This window comes from Zootermopsis nevadensis, unplaced genomic scaffold, assembly GCF_977971745.1.
Source record: "Zootermopsis nevadensis isolate Lab colony 2312 unplaced genomic scaffold, Znev_1.0 Znev_ptg000029l, whole genome shotgun sequence".
NCBI classification, from domain to species: domain Eukaryota; kingdom Metazoa; phylum Arthropoda; class Insecta; order Blattodea; family Termopsidae; genus Zootermopsis; species Zootermopsis nevadensis.
The window spans coordinates 14,996,493-15,021,030 of NW_028259161.1; the positions used below are offsets into that span (position 1 = coordinate 14,996,493).

The 24,538-nt window shown below is 36.1% G+C and overlaps 1 protein-coding gene across 1 annotated transcript; it reads left to right on the plus strand.

The window, feature by feature from the left end:
• The first annotated feature begins 303 nt into the window (after nucleotides 1-303).
• LOC110838730 (aldo-keto reductase family 1 member A1) lies at nucleotides 304-24,362 on the plus strand. Its single transcript, XM_022082234.2, has 7 exons — nucleotides 304-463; nucleotides 12,350-12,517; nucleotides 14,809-15,009; nucleotides 16,495-16,742; nucleotides 18,501-18,660; nucleotides 22,494-22,591; nucleotides 23,708-24,362. The coding sequence occupies exons 1-7, from the start codon at nucleotides 398-400 to the stop codon at nucleotides 23,736-23,738; spliced, it is 972 nt and encodes a 323-aa protein (XP_021937926.1). The 5' UTR covers nucleotides 304-397; the 3' UTR covers nucleotides 23,739-24,362.
• The last annotated feature ends 176 nt before the right edge of the window (nucleotides 24,363-24,538 follow it).

Genomic DNA, 24,538 nt, shown 5'->3' on the forward strand with positions numbered 1-24,538 from the left:
TGTTTTTTTGAAAGGTGGTTGCGTAGGCATCGTAGAAAAACCAATTCCAATAGAATAATTACATTTTTAAACCAGTAAGAGGAGTTGTGATGTACCGCCTTTCAAGTACAGTAAGTCCACTGTTTACGTTGTTGCCTCGTGGCTCCCACAAGAGCTGCATTTGGTGACACGCAACTAGTACCATCTTTTATGATTTCGGTGTTCTTCGTTCAAGTAACTCCACTTCTCAATGAAAGATGTCGCGAATGCATGTCAGCTATCTCTCTCTCTCTCTCTCTCTCTATGACAGTGGGATGTCTTTGGCAGCGGTATATAACGGTGTGGCGAGAACAATTGTGGAAGGAGTCTTCGTATTATCCGCGAGAGAAGAGCGTGTTGTATCTGAGCAAGCTGCGCAATGACGTCACTTCTGAAGCTGAGCGCTGGAGCCAGCATGCCTGTCATTGGGTTTGGAACTTGGCAGGTGAGTACTGTCCTTGTTAATAAGACATGTGGATGAGAATGAAGAACGGTGTTGGATGGAGGAGGCAGACTTTGAAACAGTGACATTGGTAATCGCTTGGATGGTAAACAAAAGCACCCTCATTTCTCACTCTTCATTAAGATTGTTTGATAGAAATATTACATAAGCATTGAGATAAACAATATCTGTAAGTTGAAAAGTATTCAAAGTGGCCATCTCTTCCACTTCCTTGAAACACTATTTTCTACCGTTTCATCCACTTTGTCAATTCCACCTTCAAAATTATCATATACTATTATTATTATTTCAATCTTTCTTTTGTCAGCCTGAATTAGACTTTTCTCCAAATTGCATCGTAGATATCAATACAACCCCTGTTTTCCAGGATGTAGGACATAAGTGTCAAGACCTCTTCAAATATAAAGAGATTGCTACTTCTCTGTTTCTAGTATTTACAGATCGTGTAATTATCTCTAACTTGTTACCTCGTAGTGTGCAATTCATTTTTATTTTTGTTGTCAAGTCTGTTGCTAGTCATGTGCTAAAACACCAATTATAAGTCACATTTCTACATGCATCAACCATTGTGGACACACGACGCATCACAGACGCTGTTTGAAACACTGCTGCCCCTAGCGGCACTTTACAGGCATGAATATGAAGCGAAGATGTTTCTTGCATCCGTAAGGGCTTGGATTTTAAACCCGTGCTTTGCTTGGGTGTTTGACATACCCATGCGGAATCTCAAACATACATCGACAAGAGCTAAATTATCAACGTCACTTAATTGCTGTCTGTCCATGATACTGTCAAAACGTAAAGCATGAAGCATAAGTGAAACCTTTCCTGGGACAGAGCAATCCAAATAAAATCTATATCCGATCCAACTTTCTCCCAAATTTCGTTGAGACTGAGATATCATGATTTGGTCACGCCCAGAAGCAATAACAAGCCCATCAGTGTTTGAAATATCCTCGTCCCCGTAGCGTCCTTCTGGAGAAAGTTTGTTGAGTGGAACTGATAAAAATAATATGTACAGCGAGTCATCAAGTCCAAAACGTCATTATCAGAACTTGCAATTCTAGCATTTTGTTTAGGTCCAGGAATATGAGAAATTATATTTAAAATTGTCGATAATTTCAAGTTATAAATTTGGGAATGTGAAATAATTCGTCAGGGGTACGCTGTCAATTTAACAAGGGGCTCGCATCAGGAAGCTGCATTTTTTTTCGTTCTCTTCTTAGGATTTGGAAGTAGGGACGGGTAAGATATATCGGTATTTTGATACTGGTGTATCTCCTGTCTAATCTTGTATTTTCTGTGTCAGTATTGGCTCGAGCCTATCCGATCCTCCTGTTTTGTATCAGGCCTCGAGATTTTTCTTTGTCTTTCCGATCGAATGTCGTGTAGTCCCTTGAAATATGCCACTCCACGCACCAAATGTGGGGATTCGAACTGACAACGAAATCGGAGATCGTGTTTAGTGACAGGTTTTGATATTAGCCATGCTGACTGAACTTCAGAATTTTGTTAGCAGAGAGTAAAATGTTGCTTCCCGGAGTTCTCCGTTCGCCCCCCCCCCCCCCCCCCCCCCGCCGTAACAACCGACCATTGGGACGAGATTCCAACTGTCTCCACCCGAATACTAGTCAAGAAATTGCCGCTGCACTTGATAAGGGCAAAGAACAAAAATGTTCCGAATAGTTACTTCTTTTAGGTAATTTATTCGTTATTCCCAGATGTCGCAAAGAACGCCTGTGCTTTGCTTGCTGAATGCTTCAAGAGACCTGTAGTAATGTCTACCGTGATAACGGTAGTAGATAGCCTAATGGTAAGCTGCCCTTCGCAGCTCAAGGACAACAGAAACTAATTACGGAGAACGTAAACAGAGTGCTGGTTGGGTGCACGCCTGCTCAGTAAGGAATGTTGCTATGACCTTAATGACGTGTCGTACGTACGCCTTTAAACCTACAACCTGATTAAAATATTTGTTGTCTAATCAAGATAGGCCTACTGCTAACGCTCCACCGTGGTATCACGTCTGGGGTGTAATCGAGAGGTACCAGGTTCGAAACTAGATCGTTGAATGCTTGTCTTGAGTTTTTCGTGATTTTCCTCATGTTTGAACGAAAGTAAGGTCTTCCTCTTTAATAAAATCCTTTCGGGTTGTCAGCCGTGTCAAATGGTTAAAACTCACTGACTTTTCAGGGTCATTTCTGTCCCCATCTTCAGGCATTCCTCTGCGCATTTGATGACGTCACGAATACGACATCTTGCGCTCAAAATCGGAAGGAAGCAGTCATCAGGTACAGGTGTTGGTTTGCTGTTGTTAGCGAGCAAGTGTAAATGCTAATACATTGAAATGTAGAGATTCTATAAAAACATTTGTAATGCAAATTTGTGCAGTTTGCGTCCGAAACAAAGGCATACATATAAATATTGTTGAATATTTTGGCATTACGCTCTAAAATTAGTAGCAGTGTTTACGATCTACCTCCATACTGAATTTAAAATGATTGTCTCCAGTGGTTCATTAATTTTTCATACTGAGCTATACAACCTCTATGTTGTTGTTTTGCATTCTACAAAAGAATTAGGCTACCTCAATAAGAGTTGCAGAATCGTTCATTAAGAGGCGTTAGTGTTGTGATGAATGATGTTACTACTGCTCAAAGGAAACTGAAAATGTGAGGTTGGTGGCACCTGTAATGGAATGACGATTGTAAAGAATGAGCTGCGGACAACAATGTCGCAAGTAAAGCTCTCTGTGCTAAGCATCATGTGCATCTAAGGTGACAAACTTCGTAGCTTATCTTTTGAAAATATCGTAATTGACTTTGCTATACAAAAATCAAGGAAAATTATATTTATATTTTAATTAATCTGTTATGCTGTTGTCATTATTATCATTACGAAGTAATGTTTTCGCCACATCAGTTTCATATTAATTTTTTAACTTTCAACCATTCAGTCCGAATAACATTTTTTTGGGCATAGTTCGGCCATGATTATGCTGTAGCTCAGACTGTTTTAACTCCTTTTCAAAAATTAAACCATCTATTCTTCTCCTATCCAATTTCTCAGATACTTGACTGGTATGTTCATTATGAAATTTATGAGTAAATCATTTTTACAAACCTAAATAATGTTAAGAATTCAGTCCATGCTGACAACACTTCACCATTACAACCATAGACTAATTAATGTTTAGGGAATAATCCTTGTTATCACTGAGAACCTTACGGAACACATAAATACAAAATGCAGCCTTACTGATTGTTAAAGCGAACGGTACCTATAGTTACCACTCGACTTTAGAGGATTATGTGTGTGTTTGCGGTGTATGTATATTTTATATTTTTGAAGGTTTGGGAAATATGTAGTATGGTATTTAATTTATCATAGAGGCAACATTTTATTTATTATGAAACGCTTCTTGACAAAAGTTTCGTCAGGTAGATTGAAAGCAGCTTTGATTCTAATATTTGTAGCTGATTTGTGTTTGGTCATAAAGCGAAACAATGGAGAATTAGGTGGATGAAATGGAGACGAGACAGACTTGCAACTTATGGACACCAAATAAAGACTGGAGGTTCGGAGTTTAAAATAAATTGATGACTTGCTCTCTGTGAACAATCCAATATATTTTATTTAACTTTGAAATATTGTACAATTCTGGAAACGTTTTGAAAATTTTCATGTTTCTTTTTTTCAATTTTACAACAGTTTACGTAGTTTGCGGAATGTTGTTAGGTAATGTCACTCTCGTTTCCATGTGCAAAGCTATTCTGATTACGTAAAATTTATACAGAACACAGAAGAAAGAAATTGTAAAAACTCTTTATTAGTCAACAAATTGTAGAAGTTAATGAAGTTATCAGAATATGGAATTTAGGAGGATTAAAAACACGACAGGAAAGAAAGCCCTACTATATTTCTGGAAAAGATGAGCGTGTGTTAGTAGCATGTGAAATCGAGATTTGGACCTGCCTCTCCGTGCCTTTGTTTGTGGTGAAAATGTTGGTTAGCACACGAGGCTAAAACTGAAGATGTTCTGGGCGATTCATCCCATGTGTTTGGAGACGCCGTAATCAGACAGGGAATTCTTGTCGTAGAGACGACAAAATTAGCAGCATAAGGTCAGCAGGCCCCCCCCCCCCTTCCAGTTACAGCTTAGCCAGAAAAAATAGTCTAGGTAACGCATCATTCTTCAAGACTACATGTTGAAGACGTTAATGGCCAATGTTGCACGAACAGTATTAATTCCGATCAGTTCAAATTCAAAGTCTGACAATGCATTTACTACGGTTGCTGGTAAAAGAGAAGCCCGGATTACCACATGTGGTGACAGATTCTACAGCAAAGGAGAAAATAAAGGATGTAATAGCTAAGCGTTGCAATGTTAGCTAAAAAGCCCTTTATATGTCTTGGTTCTACACAGATCCATATCTCATTGACAATTGTGCTGTAACGATGTGCACACCCAGTATCACGTTTGCAGTGTTGGATATCACTGTGGAGACTCTTCCTGATCTGGAAGCACTTGATTGTCTGACAATAAACTACTCGCTTGGCAACTTCAGTGTGGTTTCTATCAAACCGCAAAGACCACATCGAAAAAAGAAACAGTATACCAGACACGCATCAGTTGGATTGTTAGAGGGCCTTCGTATAGAAGACCTAGTGCTGGATAGAAATCCTATAAAGACGCTAATATGTAAATGATGTGAGGTAGAGGTTGTCAAAGTCGTTGAAGCTGGACGGATTTGACCTGCCTCAACAGATCCTGAATGATGTTAAGATTTACAGATGCTGGCAATTAACGATAGCTGCTTGTGTTCAGAAGAAGGCTTAAGATTCCAAGCTTCCAAATACACTGCATGTTCGTCATTTATTTGTCATTAACCTCTACGCCACAGTTTATCACGATTCTCCTGACTGACTTATTCTGGGAACCAGAATCCACAGAAAACCAACTTCATAGGTCATTCAGCAGGGCGCTGGGCATTGTACCTCATGGTAAAAGTTATTGTCGTATGATTCTCTCTCTGTGACAAATGCAACAGATGACCAAAGTAAGGTAGCAATGACAATACCAGTTGTAATTTCACCGCCCACCCCACCTCCTACAACAGTACCAGTTGCAGAAAATCCTCAGGCTGTATTTATTGACAATAGTATGAATCAGAAGATGGTAGAAAGTTTTTCTTCCCAGTCCGGAGTAATTAAATATGCCAAGTTAACAGCAAGTCTTTCATGAAGAAGAGAAACTCAGTACCAAAAAGCATATTAATGAAAATCAAGAAACGGTGACTTGTGTTTGCATCTCCCCATTCTTCTTACAAGCGCACGACTGATTGATTTAGACACGCGGGAACGACTCGTAACTGAACGTTATCTGCAAAGAAACATTAGCATGTTTTACTGTGGTATGTACTCGTTCCTTCACATTCTATAACAACACTGTAAACTTTCTGCGAGGGACCGCTTAAACAGAGGAGGCTGCTCCGTGGACCATCAGATGGCGGGGGGAAATTACAACCGCCTACTTTCACTAATTCTCAGCTTTGAGCTCCACACATATTTTTCTTTCCTGTTTTCTCGCAAATAAACATGAATGTGAATTTGACTGACACATAGTTTGTTGAACAGCAGTATACAACTTGAATTTAGCTAATAAACTAGCAATTTTAAAATCACAAATAGCAGACCTGGATGAAGAAAATATAGTTCGAAATTTAATTTTGCCAGATATTTAAAATGATAAAGTGTACAATTTCAAGAATATTCCTACAAATTTGTAGACACCTTATTTTAATCTGCAGTTTTGCTGGAAGCATTGCGAGTATTTAACCGAGTACAACTTGAAACAATTTGTGACAACCTAATATCCATTGTGTGATAAATTTTGAAGCAATAATTTTTGTCTGAAATTAGATAAAACCACGATTAATTAATATACAAATTAGAAAACAACATATGGAGAAGTGTGATTCTGAGGGAGCATCACCATTTAATGTTTTATATAAGAATATTGCATGTCCTGGTAGAATTAAAATACAAATTTTAGGGTGCCTCAAAACCATAATAAATATTGTTATGTCTACAAAATAGTATTTTACCCGCTGGCTGGATGTTCATTCGTTTGCTAATTATTCATATTGAGGGAATTGGCCTTCTAATACCTGAGGTATATCATTGCGTATGAATGTGATATTTTAGCTTTTTATTCTTATGTAAATTTCAGTTTCTAGCTGACACGACTGCTCTACGAAGCAACGTTATCAATTGCAGAATGGAGTAGACCTTGACTACTTCAGTTCCTTTAACAATAAAATTACAATTTAACAAAAAATAAAACGAGGCGTGGAGGTCATTCGAAGGCCAAACTGCACGAAAACCTTTCACAGTCTTTAAGGCCCGTTTCACACTGTCGACCGGTCGCCGGCGACCAGTCGGTGAACGACCACTAGGTAGAAAAGCCAAGTACGAGCTTACACATGAGGGCGACCACGACCAATGGCCGCCGTCGACCAACAAGCAGTGAGCGACGCACAGGAGACCAACGACCACGAGATACATAGATGGCAATCACGTGTTCACATTGCGGGCGACTCAGTCAGCGACCAGAGCTCAGAGAGGTGACATATCCATTGTTTCTTGTTTTCTCCCGTCTTGTTCATGTCACTCAAGTGATCGGTATATCATGAGTTTTGATACTGAAAGATTTATTTCGGCTGTAGAGTCACGAAGAGCCATTTCGGACCTTGCAAGTCCCGATTATGCAAACAGGGAGTTGAAAAAAGTCAGTGGGAAGAGGTTGTGGAATTGTTTGACGAATTTTTATCATTATAGTGATCTCCTCGATGTCCTTACTGCTTGACTGCTTCTAAAGTACCGCGGCTGAGGCCTCTGTCTGCGCTGGTCGCCCTGCTGGTCTCCTCGTTTGGTCGCGACCGGTCGACAGTGTGAAACGGCCCTAAACGTGTACAAGTCTTAAACATCACACCCGTATCCAAAGCAGAATACAGGCAACTCTCGGTTTACGAACAAGTTCCGTTAAACGTTTATGTTCGTTATGTGTATCTTGCATTCTTGAGCTTTTACGATACGTATCGTATACGTCAGCAGCCATTTTAAATCATTAACTGGGATACTAGGAACGACCCGTTCTTCAAGTGCCTGAGCACTGCGGGTCCCAACTTTTCGTTGGCATGATCTATTAGACATTTGGTAGGTCTCCTTGGACGAGGGATCGGCCCGTCGCAAGGCCTCTACCTGTACACAGGACAGCACAAGACAGAAAAACGCGGACAAACATCCATGGCTTGAGTGGGATTCGAACCCACGGTCCCAGCGACCAAGCTGCACAAGGCCCACTCCTCAGACCGCGCGGCCACTGCGGACCCCGAATCACTAACACCATGTAAATACTAAACATCAAATGGTCTATACCAGCGTTTCTCAACCTTTTTGCCCTTGCGGAACCTTTGAAATAATATTCATGTCTCAGGGAACCCCTACATAAAAATTATTATATATCATTATTGATATCTTTATTTCTTTCTTTATAAACTTAAAGTTCATAAGGAAAACTTAATATATTTTTTCTGATAGCTGGTTTACGCAAAAAATTACTTACGTTTTTCTCAAGTTTATTGACAATACAAAAAAACTGAAATCAAACTGCCTGTTCAAGAGACCTCATACGGAGGTTTTCATTCACACAAAAAATAAACATAAATAACCAATATCGTATATAACACATATAAACAGAACGAAAACAGATAATAACTACTACAATAACTAAATCGTTTATTGATAATGTTAAAAAGGCATAAGATAAATCAAAGTAAAATGTTATATGAACAAATATATGCATCAAGGAACTGTTATTTTTGAAGCCAATTTAAATAATAACATTTACTTTTCTAATGTGAAAACTGTGCTTGTCTTTTGGTACACAAATAGTTAATTCGGGGTCGAACTTTAGATAAACACACACGGATTTCATCTTCAACTGAAAGGAGACGATTTCTGTCTTTGGTCTTGATACTTGTTAAATAAGAAAAAGCTTGCTCACACATGTAAGAGGTTGAAAACTGCAGCAATATATTTATTGCTTTCCTATGAATGGCAGGATACTCTTTCACAGAAATCCAGAACTTGTCCAGGGATAGGTCAGTAAATCTCATCTTGAGTACAGCTCCTGTACACTGACCACTAAAGGCGGTTTCACGCTGGCGCCGTATAGACGTCGCTAAATATATTTCTTATGATTATTATATTTCTAAATGACATAACAGGTTGAAGACTTTATTATAATACCCAAGAATTTTCCGAGACTGTGTCGTACGTGTATAGTAAAATTACGAATATGAATTTAAACATGAAAATGACTCAAAAAAAAATTACATATGATTAGCCTATTCATCACTATTTCTCGCGGAACCCCCGGCGATTGCTCGCGGAACGCTAAGGTTCCGGGGAACCCCGGTTAAGAAACGCTGGTCTATACAATACATTTTATTATAATGTATGTATGCGTTATGGTTTATTGTATACGATACGTAACGTAAAATAAGAAAAGAATAATACTGGCTAGATTAGTTTTATTAACCAAGAACAGTTCAGTATAATTATCATATAATAATTTTCTGATAATTATTGCTATAAATACATTTTTTTAAAGTTTACTTATTTAAATCTTACAATTATGTTCACTATACGTTTGGCATTTCGTTTTATAAGGAACTCTATCTATTGGCGACTTTAAGAAATTTTGAATGAATTGTGACGTTCGTAAACCGAGAGTTGCCTGTACTTGTATCCCAAATTACTGGGTGCTTAAAAAAATTTATATGGTTTTACGTGGTCACGTTTGTTAAGAGTATAGAAATATAATCTAATTCGGAAAACATGCGTTTCCTCACGCGACGGAGTCAGAATAAAACAAACAAAGAAAAAGTGGCTAACATTCGTGCTTCACGTTCGGAAGGTCTCGGGTTCAAATCTCGACCCCGAGAGAGGTTTTTTGTTTTTCCTAACCGCCACCCCTTCCGTTGGGCAAATTCATGGGTAGTACCTTAAATTAGGCCACAATCGCTTCCTACTACATCCCTTCCAATTGATTGTTCAATATTAATGACGTCATTCAACGAGACAAAACTATTCAGGAAATAAATGTGCATGCTTTTTTGGACACAGAAACCCATAAGCTGGCCTGGGTTTGAGTCTCGGTGAAAATGTATTTAGATATCTTTTTTCTGTGATATTAAACGATGCTTATCGAATGATGAGGCTTTTGACAAGCTTTCGGAAGATAAATATTGATAAGAAATGTAAGTATTTGTCCATTTTCCCCGCAGTAACGCTGCGGGTACTCTGGTAGTTTTCTTATAACTTATTTATTTAAATATGCTCCATACTCAGAACATTTCAAGTAAAAGTTGCAGATCTTAATTACAGCAGTACCTTGTATTAAGGATCGGCAATCTTTTCATTACTGCGAGTCGCATTACCTAGGGCCAATAAAATAATATTGTTGTGCACACTAAGCGAACTGTATTTCTTCAACTTCAAGAGTAAAACTGGCTTTACCTCGAAAATAATAGCTTTATTTCTTCGTACCATTGAGTTTATTGTAAAGCCGTTGATTTGATGTCCTCGTTTATCTTGTAAGACTACATTTATTAATACCGCAGTATTTTTAATTTTGTTTGGCTAAGTTTCGTATGGTTTAAACAACAATTCACCGTTGAGCAATAACGTGATATTAACGTTATATGCCGACATTTATGTGATTTGTAGTTTTTTGAGCAATTGTTTTGGGACTTCTCTTCCGCTTAGTTAATATATGCAGATTTATGGCTTTTTCCCAAGTCATATTACAGGCAACATGAAAATGTTGCTGACGCGTCATCTACCAGTCTTCTATACCGGTGAATCGGTTTTGAGAAATATGAATTGTGCCTGTGTATTTGTATTGTATTTTTGTACAAACTATTGCCATATACCTAACTTATGGAATGCAACAATCCATGTTCCACTTGATATTCACCGAAATTAGAGATTATGACTTAGTGTATATGGACAAACTGAAATCCGTCTGACAACGTAGATCCCCCAATACCAATTTAATCGAATCCCACTGATAGTTCCGGAGACAAATCATACGGATGGACAGACAAATCTCCCCACAACGAGTTTCTTCGTCTTGCAAAGAACGCGTACTGCATAAACAATGTTATAAAATTAATTTGATTTGTCTTAATATCACTGTCATAAAAATGAAATGAGGGTGTTTTATTTAAGCTTTTATTCATTCTTGACCTTGGCACTTGATATAAGATCGAAGGCGCGTGCGCAGAGAGAGAGAGATAATACTTTATACTCCAACTCTCACGAGGACACGTGACGTTAGATACTTAAAAGCGTCGAAACCTCGATCGTCGTCGTTGGGATTAGGTGTCACGCCCCCGCCGCCCTATTACTCTTTATTTCCGAAGTGTAATTACCTCCCTTGGACGCGGACAAAGTATCCACTTGCGTTTGTGAGGCACCTACATACAGGTACTCCATAAAGATGTGCACACAGTATAATACGAAATATTAAAATTGTGTGTACATTTTATGGGACGCCTGTATAATGTTAAGCCTGCTTAAAATGATTGACAAACCAAAGTTTGTTGTTGGCGTATTTGATGACAGTGAACTAACTGCTGGTATTATGCGACTGAGTGAGAGATACCAAGTTGTCTGTGTTTGGTGAGTCATGGGTGAGGGGTGAGAACAAAGTAGAAGCTCATATTTTTAAATCATTGTTCACAATTTAAAACAGAGAGGCTGAAAAAACATGATTAACAGTCTTTCGTTTCAATATTCCCAGAAAAGGAAGTGAGCCTACTGTATGACAATGTTAGGTAAAACTTACATCAGGTAAATTATTTTTCCATCTCCAAGTAAAATAGGCTTATAAATTTTATCAAGAAATAAGATTGTTTCAAGTAGAAGATTTATGCAGACAGATGCATGTCTAAGAAATTTCAGGAAATTATCTGTATTTAAATTTGTTGTCAGAACTAAGTTTTTAAGTCCATTCTAAGAGGCTTTGCTCTTGTTTGGAAAAAATTTAAAGTGATTTTGAGCAATATTGTGAGTTTCTCGCATATCAAGGGGGACAATAAAACTCTGAAACACCAGATAATAGATAACTTTAATGTCAATGTCCAAAGAAATACTTACTTAACAATAAAAAATCTACAAGTCTTTGACTAACCCTACCCCTGCCACTCTCCGACTGTTGCTTTTCTGAACTATAGTATCAACTTATAGACAGGCCTTTTAATGTTACTGTAAAATTGTATGAAAATAATTTTATTAAAAACTGCAAGCTAATAAAGTATTAAAATATTTTGATTAATTTTAAAGGTAAAGTCCCTATGCTTAACAAAGCACCATGCAGTGAAGATTTATGGAGAAGTGAAGGTGCTTTCTTAACCTCATCACTAGACGGATGCCTCACGTCTTCAGTACCTTACTCCTGAGGAAAGTCCCCCAATACTAGGAGGCAGGTTGGCCCCACAGCCAGTCAGGACTCAAAGAGAAAAATCCCATCTTAACTGGTTGTTCAGGTCCATCTCATACTTGCATAAAGCAAGTTTAGGAAGATAAAATAAAGTTGTTTTTAAAGTGACATTCTTTATCTTGTTATACTAACATTAACTTTGATTTTGAACATTTTGTTTAATCTACCTAAAATTCCATAGACCAATAGGGAATTATGGCCATAAACATGCAGAGTTAATGTTTCTCTTGCAAGAATAAACTAAGGTAAGCCAATGGAATAAAGGAATAACTGTGGTGATAATCTATTGGACATTGCAGGCTTCAGATGCAGAGCTGGAAGCTGCACTGGAGGCAGCTCTGGAAGCAGGTTACAGACATATTGATACTGCCTATGTATATGAAAATGAGGCAGCTATTGGCAGAGTACTGGCAAAGTGGCTAAATTCAGGCAAGGTTAAACGAGAAGAGCTTTTCATAGTCACCAAGGTAAGGATCAAATAATTTCAGGAGTGGGATAGGGAATGAAGATGACCAGAAGGTGTGGAGACAAAGCTTCACTTATTCTAGACCTTGCCATTCAGGAAAATAAAACTTTTGAAATTGGGGAGAGGAGCGTAAGCTATCGAGGAGACAGTGTTAAAAGAATCGAACAGTGTTGGAGACTGATTGCCATATTTTTAAAACAAGGTGTTCACGTACCCAGTTGAAGACCAAGTAGGATTTCAGGTTTATACAGCAATCAGCCTGAGATGGCTGTCTTCTATGTTGTTGTGCCATGGAGTCTGGTAGAAGTTTACCAACGCTTCAGAGGTCCTTGCTGACTCCATCATTAGGGGACTCACTCATCACCCTGATGATGGAGACAACAGGGATCTGTGAAATGTTGATAAACTTCTACCATGCTACATGGCACAACAATCCAGAGGACAGCCACCTCCAGTTGAAGACCATTATCCCATTTGATCAAAATACACATATTCTTTATATTCATGGATAGTGGAACCAAGTAGAAAGAGGTTATTACCCCTCATTTGTTTAAATAATTTTCAAAAATGTTTCATTCTGAATATTTATCTGCATACCAAATTTAATCTGTTTTGTTGAAGTGGTTTATTATTATTATTATTAATTACCATCAAAGAGAGAACTAAAAACATATTCTGTGCTACCACTACATTATGTCATTTTGTACAAAGAAACTTTACAGAAGTTGCATATTCTTTGCAGATCTGTAGCCACATAATATTTTAGGACTACATTTATATTGCTAGTGTCATTCTCATTCCAAAAGTTTGAATTGCTGACATTGTGGCGATATTGATGTTTAAAAATTATAAGGGACAAATATTTAGTATGTTCAAATGGCATGAGGTTCATATTGAAGCAAGTCTCCTTCCATTATTAAGATATATTCACAAACAAACAACAAAACTATCAAACTCTCTCACAATAATATTAATACATTTATTGATAACTTTGATGTTGGAAGTCGCTATATGTTTCAATCATGCTGAACCATCTTGTGGATCTAAGTATATCCGAATGAAGACTGTTTGCATAGCATATGAATAATCAATTATAAATATGTTGGTATCCTGTTGGAGAATGTGTGCTACAAGTTGTAATAAAATAATAATATTATAGGGTATGAAATTATTATGATTCAATAATACAGTTATTTTAATACCAGAAGCACAAACACTGTGGTCTCATATTTCATACATTTAGAACATGAAGATGGTCCAGTGTGACTGAAACATGAATCTCCTTTTAACACCAAAGTTGTGAAGAAGTTTGTTAATACTGGTGTATAAGACTGTGATAGAAGTTTGTCATTTGTACTCTTACAAATAACCACAACAAGATGCATGAATTAGGCATGAATAACAATGTCTAAAATACGGCAGCAGAGACAACTAGTGTCATGCACATTGCATACAGCTCAGGGCAATTCCTACATAATATACATAATATTATTACCTGGTAATAAATCAACAACTGTCATAAATGTATAGAGATTAACTGGGCACCCTAGCAAATGTTCACCAAGACTGTGGTTTAAAAGAAACATGGTTGCATACATTTCCACCACTATAACCAATTGTATGTCATATTATTTTGGGCTTTTAAGTATCATATGTTTAAAATTTCCTTCTACATACTGTTGAATTTAAATATTTTGTTTTTAGTGTTTCTATTTTTCATTGGCGTTAAAGATCGTAATGGAAGAAGACCCTTAATCATTGTCAGTATTAGTCACATGCGCCAGATTACAAACATTACAGTGCTTTCTTTAAAAATGCTTATACACACACACACACACACACCTAACCCTCCATCTTCAAGTGATTGTTTTTCATTATACTGTCATATTTTCATAACTTTTAAATTTCCAGTACAATGTATGATCTGAAGCTTTCACAGTGACTAAGTATAATGAACAGTAGTCCGAGAAGAATTCATGATGTCCAGTACAGTGTTGGTGTAAGGTCTCCAGTCACATAATAATCAAATAGGTCTTATTTGATTTTCAAATTCAAAAATTTGTTCTCTTCACAAATCTTTGTATCACTTTTCTTGTTTACTTACATTTTTCTTCCTTCTCAGGCACTAAATGTAAGTACTGCATTTTCATTTAGCATATAAGTTTAGGTACATTACACTAACCAAGTTGCATGCTTAAATTGAAATGTAAATGCCTAAGTAAATCAGAAGACAATAAGGTGACAAAATACATATTTAACTTATCACCAAATACTTAATGAAATATGTTTCAGCTACCCCCAGCTGGCAACCATCCTGACAGAGTTGAAAAATATTTGAAGCGTTCATTGGATAACCTTGGTTTGGATTATGTAGATCTATACCTGGTGCATGTGCCCTTTGGTTTTCTGGAAAAAGGGGAAGATATTCATCCTGTGGAATCTGATGGAAACATTCTCTTGGACAAATCCACAAACCATATAAATATTTGGAAGGTACAGTGTTTTACAATTTGACCTCACGATTTCCACATTCCGTAATCATTTTAATTCCTTGCATCAGTATTCCATTTGACCTCTTCCCATGACATCTGTTTACAAGAATTTTGTATTCCTCTAGTTTGCTCCTCGAATTCTATATTTCATACTCATTATTAACCCTTTACCATTACAAAGATTGATTGGTTACTGTTGTTTAAACTGAGAATCATGTGAAACACATAAACACAAAATGAAGCAGTTGGAACATGTAGTTTTCATTGGACTTTAAAGGATTAAAATAATAATGACAATGATTTGGCACAAAAAATTAATTATAGGCTGAGTTCAGAAGAGGTAATAACTAAGCCAACAGTAATATCAGCAATAGAAATAATTCCATGTACCTTCACACAGTATGTTCAAGAATTATAATTGAATAAAGTGCTTCATGAAAACAGCTGTTCTGCTAGATACAAGCAATATCACAAAATAGTTATTATCCTAGAAATAAAATAAGTCATACTGTATTCTTGACCAAAGTTCTGAACATATGTACTTGTACATGAAAAATCTGTGTGAAACTGAAAAAATAAATTATTGTATCTGTAACAGCAGTAATCCCAAGAAACTCAATAATAATATTTAAATGTAGTAAACTAATGAACCATTGCCATGCAGATTGTCATTTGATTTACATACCACTTCCACTCTAAGTTAGAGTAGACTTACGTTTCTTAAGTCTTATGAAGTGTTTGATGTTCTTAGTATAGTAAAATTGAGGATTGCTGTTGTTAAATGGTTCATATGCTACATAGTCTTGTAGGTGGTTACCAGAATTTCAGAGGAATATATTGCTCCATTATTCACAGTATGATGAAACATTTCAGAGGAATTTACTTACTCTACCTTGTTTTTAATAATAAAGGTGGCATGTTAATCCAAAATATTTGTAAACGTAACTTGTGGACAACTTACGAGACAAGACAGTATCCAGCTAGATTTTAACACTAAATTTTATATACCATTTTACTGTTTATATTAAGATTTTCAGAAAGTTAAAGGTTTTTAACTTCATTATTTGTGAATTTTAAGTTTTAGATTTGACTCTATACTATAGTAGTTTAGTTAAGATTCAAGTTATTCACCTGAAATTGGCTGAATAAGGTCAAAACATATATTTCATCAGCATACGTGTAATATGAGCAGTGTACTATCAACTAATTAAGGGGGTAACCATGCCAAGAACAGGTTGATTTTTTGAGTTGTGTGATGACTGATGAAAAATACATTGTAGTTATATAAGACAAGATTGTATCATGACCCAGATGACCACAATCCTCCATTTCAATCATTTTTAAATGTAGATCAACTTTCAGCAGTGATATCAGTGATGTTTTTGCTTGAATTTTGGTCAAGTAATACATAGCATTACTTAAGAGCAGTGTCTCCCTGTCTAGATTGTGAGATGTCCACTACTGTTTTATTTCTGGGATGTTCCAGGCAATGGAAGCTCAGGTAGATGCTGGGCTTGCCAAGTCTATTGGGCTGTCTAATTTCAACATCAGTCAGATAAAACGAGTGCTGCAGTCTGCCCGCATTCCCCCTTCAAATCTCCAAGTAGAGCTGCATGCCTTTTTCCAGCAGAAAGAATTGGTTGACTTCTGCAAAGAGCACAATATTATAGTCTGTGCATATGCACCACTTGGTTCTCGTGGTACTGCAAAACTGTATGAGCGAGCTGGAATAAGGTGTGAAGTTATTTTGATATGTTATGTACAATTTGATCTCAAAATAGCATCCCTCTCAATACCACCACTCTCACACTGCACCAACAGAAGCCTCAAAACAGAAATCTCCTATGTAATTTCGAAGGGAATCCGCAATATAACACTACTCCTGTTAACCACAAAGTCTGATACAGTGCCATGTCATTTTGCTTACATGAGCAAAACAGACTATTCCCTGAAATCCTGAAATATTCAATTATATAAACACTTTACACCAACAGTTATGTCTTGCTTCATATTTGGGAGTTCACAGGTTCAAATCTCGGCCTGGAGACCAGCTAACCTCACTGGGATTTTCATGGTTTTCCTCAGTCCTTCCAGGCAAATGCTGGGATAATACCTTAAATTAGTCCATGACTGCTTCCTTCCACATCCTTTCCAATTGACAATCATCCTCTCATTTCACGCTTTATAGCCAGAGCTTCTGAAAAGCACCATTTAACAAACTGCAAACAAACCAACAGTTATGTATTAACGAATAAAATATACTATAATAATAATAATATAATAATATAAAATATACCACTTATAGCAGCAGTTATGTCCAAATCTGCCACTTGGAAAAGGTTGCTGCTGGGAGGGGAATTGATTTAAAACACTTAAAATTCCAAGAATTATAATTTTACTTGTTGTTTTGTATGGGTATGAAACCTGGTCTCATATTAAGGTAGGAACACAAACTGAGGGTGTTTCAGTACAGGATGCTTAGGACAGTATTGGACCTGAGCCAGATGACGTGAGAGGGGGCTTGAAAAAGCTTCATAATGAGGATCTCCATAATTTGTACGTGACCAATATTGCTAGGGTAGTCAGATCAAGGAGGATGAGATGGGTGGTGTATGTAGTGTGTTGAGGGGGATGAGAAATGTACACAAAAATTTGATTATAAGGCCTGAAACAAAAGACCACTCATAAGAATGAAGCATAGATGATATTATTAAAATGTATGTTATGGAAATAGAGTTTGGGGGAGTGGATTGGATTCATCTGATTCAGAATCGGGACTGGCACTGGTGAACATGGTAATGGGTGAGTTAATAATATTGTGATAGCTTCAGTTAATTCAGGGAATTAATTGAGCAGCTGAGCATACTATTAGCTTCTCAAGAAGGACTTTGATCTATAGATTCATTTGTTAGTTCACTGACCTAGGTCTTTATTGCCATTACAATTCTCTTGTTGTGAGTCAGTCAGAATTTTTTTTTTTTGCACTCACAATATCAGTTGAATAAATATTTTTAGATCTTAATGAAATATAATGTTAAAATCTTAAACTATCCTGTTTGATGATCTTATTTTGAATAATTAAATAAAGTTTTATTTCATCTTCATGTAATAGAATGGGGTTTAATGTTGGACCAAAACCAATGAACAAAAATTAAATTCACTTGTTAACATTTAATGTGTATCTTATGTGTCAAATTTAATCAAGATATCTTTAGTTATTTTGCAGGAAAAATTTACAAACAGTTATTACCTCCCAGATGTGTGATCACATTTTTAATTCTGTGCAAAGAGTACATACCTCATGCTGTGTCTAACATGCAATCTAAAGTACGTATTTTTAAAATTGTTTATTTTTATTATCGTCTGTGTCTGGATTTAGGTTCCTTCTATGGTGTCTGGTGCTGATGTTTGTTATCTTAAAGGTGTCAGGATTTATAGTGATTTCAGGCAAGTTATTATAAGCGTAGATGAACATGGTGTCTATGATTTCAGCAAAGATTTTCCAGACCTTTTGAATAATCCAAAAGTACTGGAGGTGGCAGAGAAATATGGAAAGACACCTGCACAAATCCTACTTCGTCACATAGTACAGCGAGGCATAGCTGCCATCCCTAAAAGCACCAACCCAGATCGAATTCAACAGAATTTGCAAGTGAGATGCAACAGTTCAAAATATCTATAAGTTCATCAATATTAAACACTTTCTTACACATAGTTCTTATTTATTTACCTCTGTGGTTTATTACTTGAGTCAGCTGGCTTCTATCATATAATAAAATAAATCAGTAAACTAAATAGACAAAACATTTTTAAATAAAGCTTTAATTCCAATGCTACTCTATCACTGTCCACCAAAGGTTAGAAAATGCCAAGGAAAAGATAGAAGAAACACTTTTGAAACATGTAACCAAAACATGCCAAATGCTTAATCCATGATGTTCAAGATAATGCTGAAAGAACCTAGGTAGAGTTTAGTGGCTGAAAATGGGGAGTAATAATTTTGGAGCAAAGGCTATTTTCAGATCTATATAGAATGGTCTATATCTTGTATGGTTGATTTTCTTGATATGAGAACAGGGGATCAAAGTCCCCCTGTTTCCAGCTACATACTGTCCTTCCAAAAGAATATATATTTTTTTATAATTTAATATTATATTTTTGGAGTTTACTGTGTACATTTATCCTAATTTTACATTCTCATGACTGCGTATGTGTGTCTTTGTGTATGCTTAAATGTACAGTTACTATCTTACTGGGTAGAATCTGACAGTAATGTGAACAACAAAATGTGCATTAATGCTCCCATGATCTGAATTCTGTTCCAGGTACTTTCCATACTTGAATTATTACACAGAGTTAAACTATGTTATTTTATTTGTAAGTCTTTAGTTGAGTGGAATTGTTTTTTACAGGGTGAATTTATGCATTTGTACCCTGACTACAATAAGCAGTGTTGTGACAATACAACTGACATTCTCTACAGGCAATCAAGGCCACAACACTGCTTATTCATGCACTAAAGAAACCTTTTCCAAATTGCATGCTTCAAGGTTACAGCAAAAGCATACAGTGATGCAACACAAACACTGTAGCTCAGGCGAGATGAACATTTTGAGGTGTTTTTCATTTCAACCTGCTGTAACATTTTTATTTGTAATAGGATCAAAGAGTGATAAAGACTAAAGTATGCAGACGACTTAGTAGTATTGGCGAAGGAAGAGGAGGAATTACAGAACATGATGGACAAGTTAGTGGAAACAGGTAGAGAGTATGGAATGGAAATCAACATTGAAAAATCAAAGGTAATGAGGATAGCACCGAGAGCAGAACCATTGAACGTTGTAATTGGAAACCAACAAATGGAGAATGTGGAGCATTTCAAGTACTTGGGAAGCATAGTCACGACGGACGCCCTATGCACCAAGGAAGTAAAAGCAAGGATAGCCATGGCCAAGGCAGCTTTCGCCAAGAAGAGGATACTTCTCACTAGCAAGTTGGGCTTGGAGATGAAGAAGAAACTAGTGAAGTGTTACGTATGGAGTGTCGCGCTGTATGGAGCAGAGACTTGGACACTCAGGAAGAAGGAACAGAAATACCTGGAGAGTTTCGAAATGTGGTGTTGGAGAAGAATAGAGAAGATCAGGTGGACGGATCGAGTGACCAACGAAGAAGTATTGAGGAGAGTCAACGAGCAAAGAAGCATTCTGCAGGTGATTACACGAAGGAAAGCTAACTGGCTGGGACATATTATGAGAAGGAATGGATTAATGAGTGATATCATCGAAGGCCAGGTTGAAGGAAAGAGAGGACTAGGAAGAAGATTGATACAGCTAACTGACGACCTTAAACAAGGAAAGAAGATGACGTTCCAGGAATTAAAGCGAGAAGCCGAGAATAGGGACAACTGGAGAGCTCTTTTTGGGCAGAGCAATGGACCTGTCGTAAGACAGAACACTTAATAATAATAATAATAATAGGATCAATGACATATTTTGATTATTGCATTTCTCATATCTCTGTTAATATAACAATGCCTTCGTGATACATTTGCCATGACATTTTATTATTTTAATAAATTAGAAATCTTTGTTCCAAATTATTCTTCACTCCCTAGTAGAAAATATACTTTGCTACAAATTTATGTTCTACACATCCTTCCACCTACATTCTGGCTAATAAATGTAGTTGAAGGTTCAAACTTTATATTTTCAAGAACCACATCTCAATCGATCTTTATCTCTATGAGAAAGTTCAATGTATGTTTTTGTGTTGTGTACACATGGTAATTTTGCATGATGACTGGAACCATGTCTGTCAGATAGTTTAATACCTTATTTTATAGGTATTTAATGTGAAAATTAAATTAAATGTTCATGTTGCTAGGAAATGTGTTTGTAATAATTCTACATGTAAATAGTCTTCTTATTGTGATTTATAATAGCAGATATTCCCAATCTGCACAGCTACACTGGTGTTGTAACAGCCAAGGCCATTTGAAGTTGATCTTCATATCAACTCACAGCAATTTAACACATTTAATAACAGACATTATGAACTTGTGAAAAATGTAGAAATTAAGTTTTTTTTTATATCTAGTATCTAATGAAAAAATGTTATAATTTTAAGTAATTTTTACAACATTTTTAAGTTTGTGTAAAGACGGTAAATAAATTATTGTAGAAATTAAGATTTACAGTAAACATGCCACTGGAGATAATGTGACTGCTTACTGAAGAGAGTGATGACAATTCAGAACTTGCAGCATATCAAAATTGTACTGTTGACTTGCAGCCATGCAGTATGAAGGGTGAATCCTTCTGTGGCCTTGAAGCATGCAATTTGGTGATGACATTTTATAACAGCTACTCAAACCGGACAAAAACCATGTGCTGTGAAAACTCATAACTCAACTTGAAACTATAGTCCTAAATGTGTACCACCCTGTTTGATGCAGTTGTAACACACTGATTTGTATTTGTGAGATACTGGTCCACTTCTCAACCATGCTACTAGCCATCATGACTGGTATTTTCAGACTGTCTCTTTGGGAAGATTTGTATTATGGTTTTCCTCAGTCTTTCCAAGCAAATGCTAGGACCAAATATTAAAATAGCCCACGGTCAGCGGTGAGTATGAAGATTTCTGTCTTCTGGGTTGTTGCGCTGTGTAGTCTGGTCGATGTTAACCAACGTTTCAGAGGTCATGCTGCCTCGTTCATCACCCTGATGATGGAGGCAGTATGACCTTTGAAACGTTGGTTAACATTGACCAGACTACACAGCGCAACAACCCAGAAGACAGAAATCTTCAGCCCATGGCTACTTTCTTCAAAATCCACATCTGCTTACAAATTGTGATCATCCAATTTTACTTGTTTCTTTATAACCTCTTCAGTTGAAAGGGCATCATGAAGTAACAAATTGATTGACCTGGGAACTTTAAGTCTTGCACAGAATAGTGGAATATAAAAGTATGAATTCCTTTTATCTGTCTAATCAGTCAACCAGTCAATAGTTATGGACTTCTGGATTATGACATCGTATAGTCTTGTAGGTTATCAGTAATGTTTCAGAGGAAAGTGTTCCATCTGTCTTCAGTGTATAAGGAAGATAGATATGATGTGTTTGTCTAGAATGACTACACAAGTGTCACTACCCAGAGACCACAATCTTACACAACTGATTACTTCACTGATTTGAGTACCTCAAATCCCAATCAACCAAGCAATCAGCATTATTTTATTTATCTTTTTGACCCATACTAAATGAAAACTGTTGTATGTTTATGAATCCCTTTAAAGTATTCATGGTAATGGTGCTGCCCAAAAATGTTTAAATTTTCCTCAAGTACAGTATTGAATTATAATGTAAAACTTAACAATTTTTAAATGTCTAGCCCAGTCCTTAACACACAGCAGAAAGTAACCTCATATTTTAAATTTCTTGGATGTACTGGTGCAGTAATAACACAGTAAGTTTGTTGCAGATACATGATTTTGAGCTGAGCAGTGAGGACGTGGTATCATTGAACAAACTGGATCAGGGATCAGATGGGAGGATACTTGATTTTCGATTTTTCAAAGGGTAACTACAATGCAGATAATTAATATGAACGTGATTTACTGTCTTGTATGAAATTAAAAATGAGGACTGTGCTTAATATAAACAATGTGAAAAATATTTTTGCCAGTGTTTGCAAAGAACGTGAAAAAATAATTTTTGCCTTTTATTTTATGATCAGGCAAGACAAAAAAGGAGACATAAGAATAATTATTTGCAAAATTAAACTGTAAGATCAACTTTTACTACATAAGATTTTTACTACATTCTGTTGTATAACTAATTTATCACAATTGTTTACCCTGGTGTGTAACATTACAGAGCCCATGGTGAAATGAGTGCTGCAGTTCACTATAGGTAACCCCAGTACTTGTAAAGGAGGTCATGCAAACTTCCTTCAATATTATGTTAGTACTTGTAGAAACAAAACCAAAAAAGAAACTCTAAAATCAAAGTATGTTACAGAACTGTAACTGTATCAAAAACCCAGATAATTGCTGATTGTTCTTGGGTAAAAATAAAACAGGTATTAAACTAATACTGTGTTTACTGGATTTTTTTTTATTTCCTTGAAAGGGAGTTTTGTGAACTCATGTTGTTTTGAAATTGCTGATTCAGTTACTTGAACATATTATATTTAATGTATGATTCCTTTCAAACAGTGATAACATGTAAACCAAACTTGACCATAATAACACAAAAAATCCATTTGGTAAAAAGCAAAGCATTATTCCACTTTGATAGACCATTTAGTTTTATTTTCATACTTCTTAAAAAAGTAAATTTTTCTGATTAACAGAACTGAAATCATTATTTCTAATCTTTTACTTAGACTCTTAAAGGAAACATTACTTTAACATAAGTTCTATAAGGAACTGTATATTCAGAAAACAGACTGTTTGACTCACTGATATTATACATTGTCTTTGTCTGCATAAAATATATCAGAACAATTTTATTTTTAAGAAAAATGCGTAATTTTATATATAATTAATATATTTAGTGCTAAGTGTGAATGTCTTAATTTAATTTCTTTTAACATAAGCTCTTATTATATTGAGCACAGCCTAATTTCTCTTACTCAGTTATATTTATAAGCTTGCATCAACTTTTCAGCATATGTAAAATTATTTGTTTCAGGATCAAGAACCACCCTGAATATCCATTTTAGAAGTCAACAATATATGCTTCACACTATACTTTACTGCTTCTGGCCACAGTGTTAAAGCACTTGTAAAATGCAGTGACTAAATGCTTTACATCATTTGCTGGATTCACCCAAAAGTGTGTCAGTGTGGCTTAGTAATTTTTGGAAGATCAAAAAGCTGAACTGTACCATTTGTGCAACATATTTTCCTATCATGGCATTCACGAGGCATGGTGCAGTATTTATCAACTTGTGCTATTATACATGGGCAATGAGTGACTCTGATTCACAGTAGATGTCAGTCAGTTACAAGATTATTAAGGCCTAGGTGGTTCAGGTATATATGTGTTATTTTATACATTATAAAGATTTATAAAATCAAAGTATGAATATATTATTAATGAGCAATATTCTTTTATTTCCTAAATCAAATGGTTTATGCAGTTAAGATTTTTTGGTTGGTTGTTTTTGTTTTGTTTTATAATGCTGCCTAAACTGCTGAATAAGGCAGAATATGACAATAAATGGTTATGGTCTGTTTTTGGATGCTGTCCAATATATGAACTGGATTCCTCCTATATGTGAGTTACATATGTTACCAGTGTGGAAAATTGCTTAGTTTTGTGAAATAAAGAAAACTAGATTGTATGGCTTGTTGAATGATATTAGGTTGAATGTGAATTTTGAACTTGCAACTGCTAAGGTATTTGAGGACACAGACCCTTAATCATTTGCAGTTCAAGATTTAAAAAAATAGATATAGCAGTCTGTGATGTGCAATATCAGTGCATCATAAAAGAGTTACACTGAAAGAATTTGTTACA

What these genes read in the sequence shown, in the direction of transcription:
- LOC110838730 (XM_022082234.2), top strand. Translation starts at nt 398, where the DNA reads ATGACGTCACTTCTGAAGCTGAGCGCTGGAGCCAGCATGCCTGTCATT. An exon ending in TTGGGTTTGGAACTTGGCAG is followed by an intron (nt 464 to 12,349) that starts GTGAGTACTGTC and finishes TGGACATTGCAG; the next exon opens with GCTTCAGATGCAGAGCTGGA. An exon ending in TATGAGCGAGCTGGAATAAG is followed by an intron (nt 16,743 to 18,500) that starts GTGTGAAGTTAT and finishes CTATGATTTCAG; the next exon opens with CAAAGATTTTCCAGACCTTT.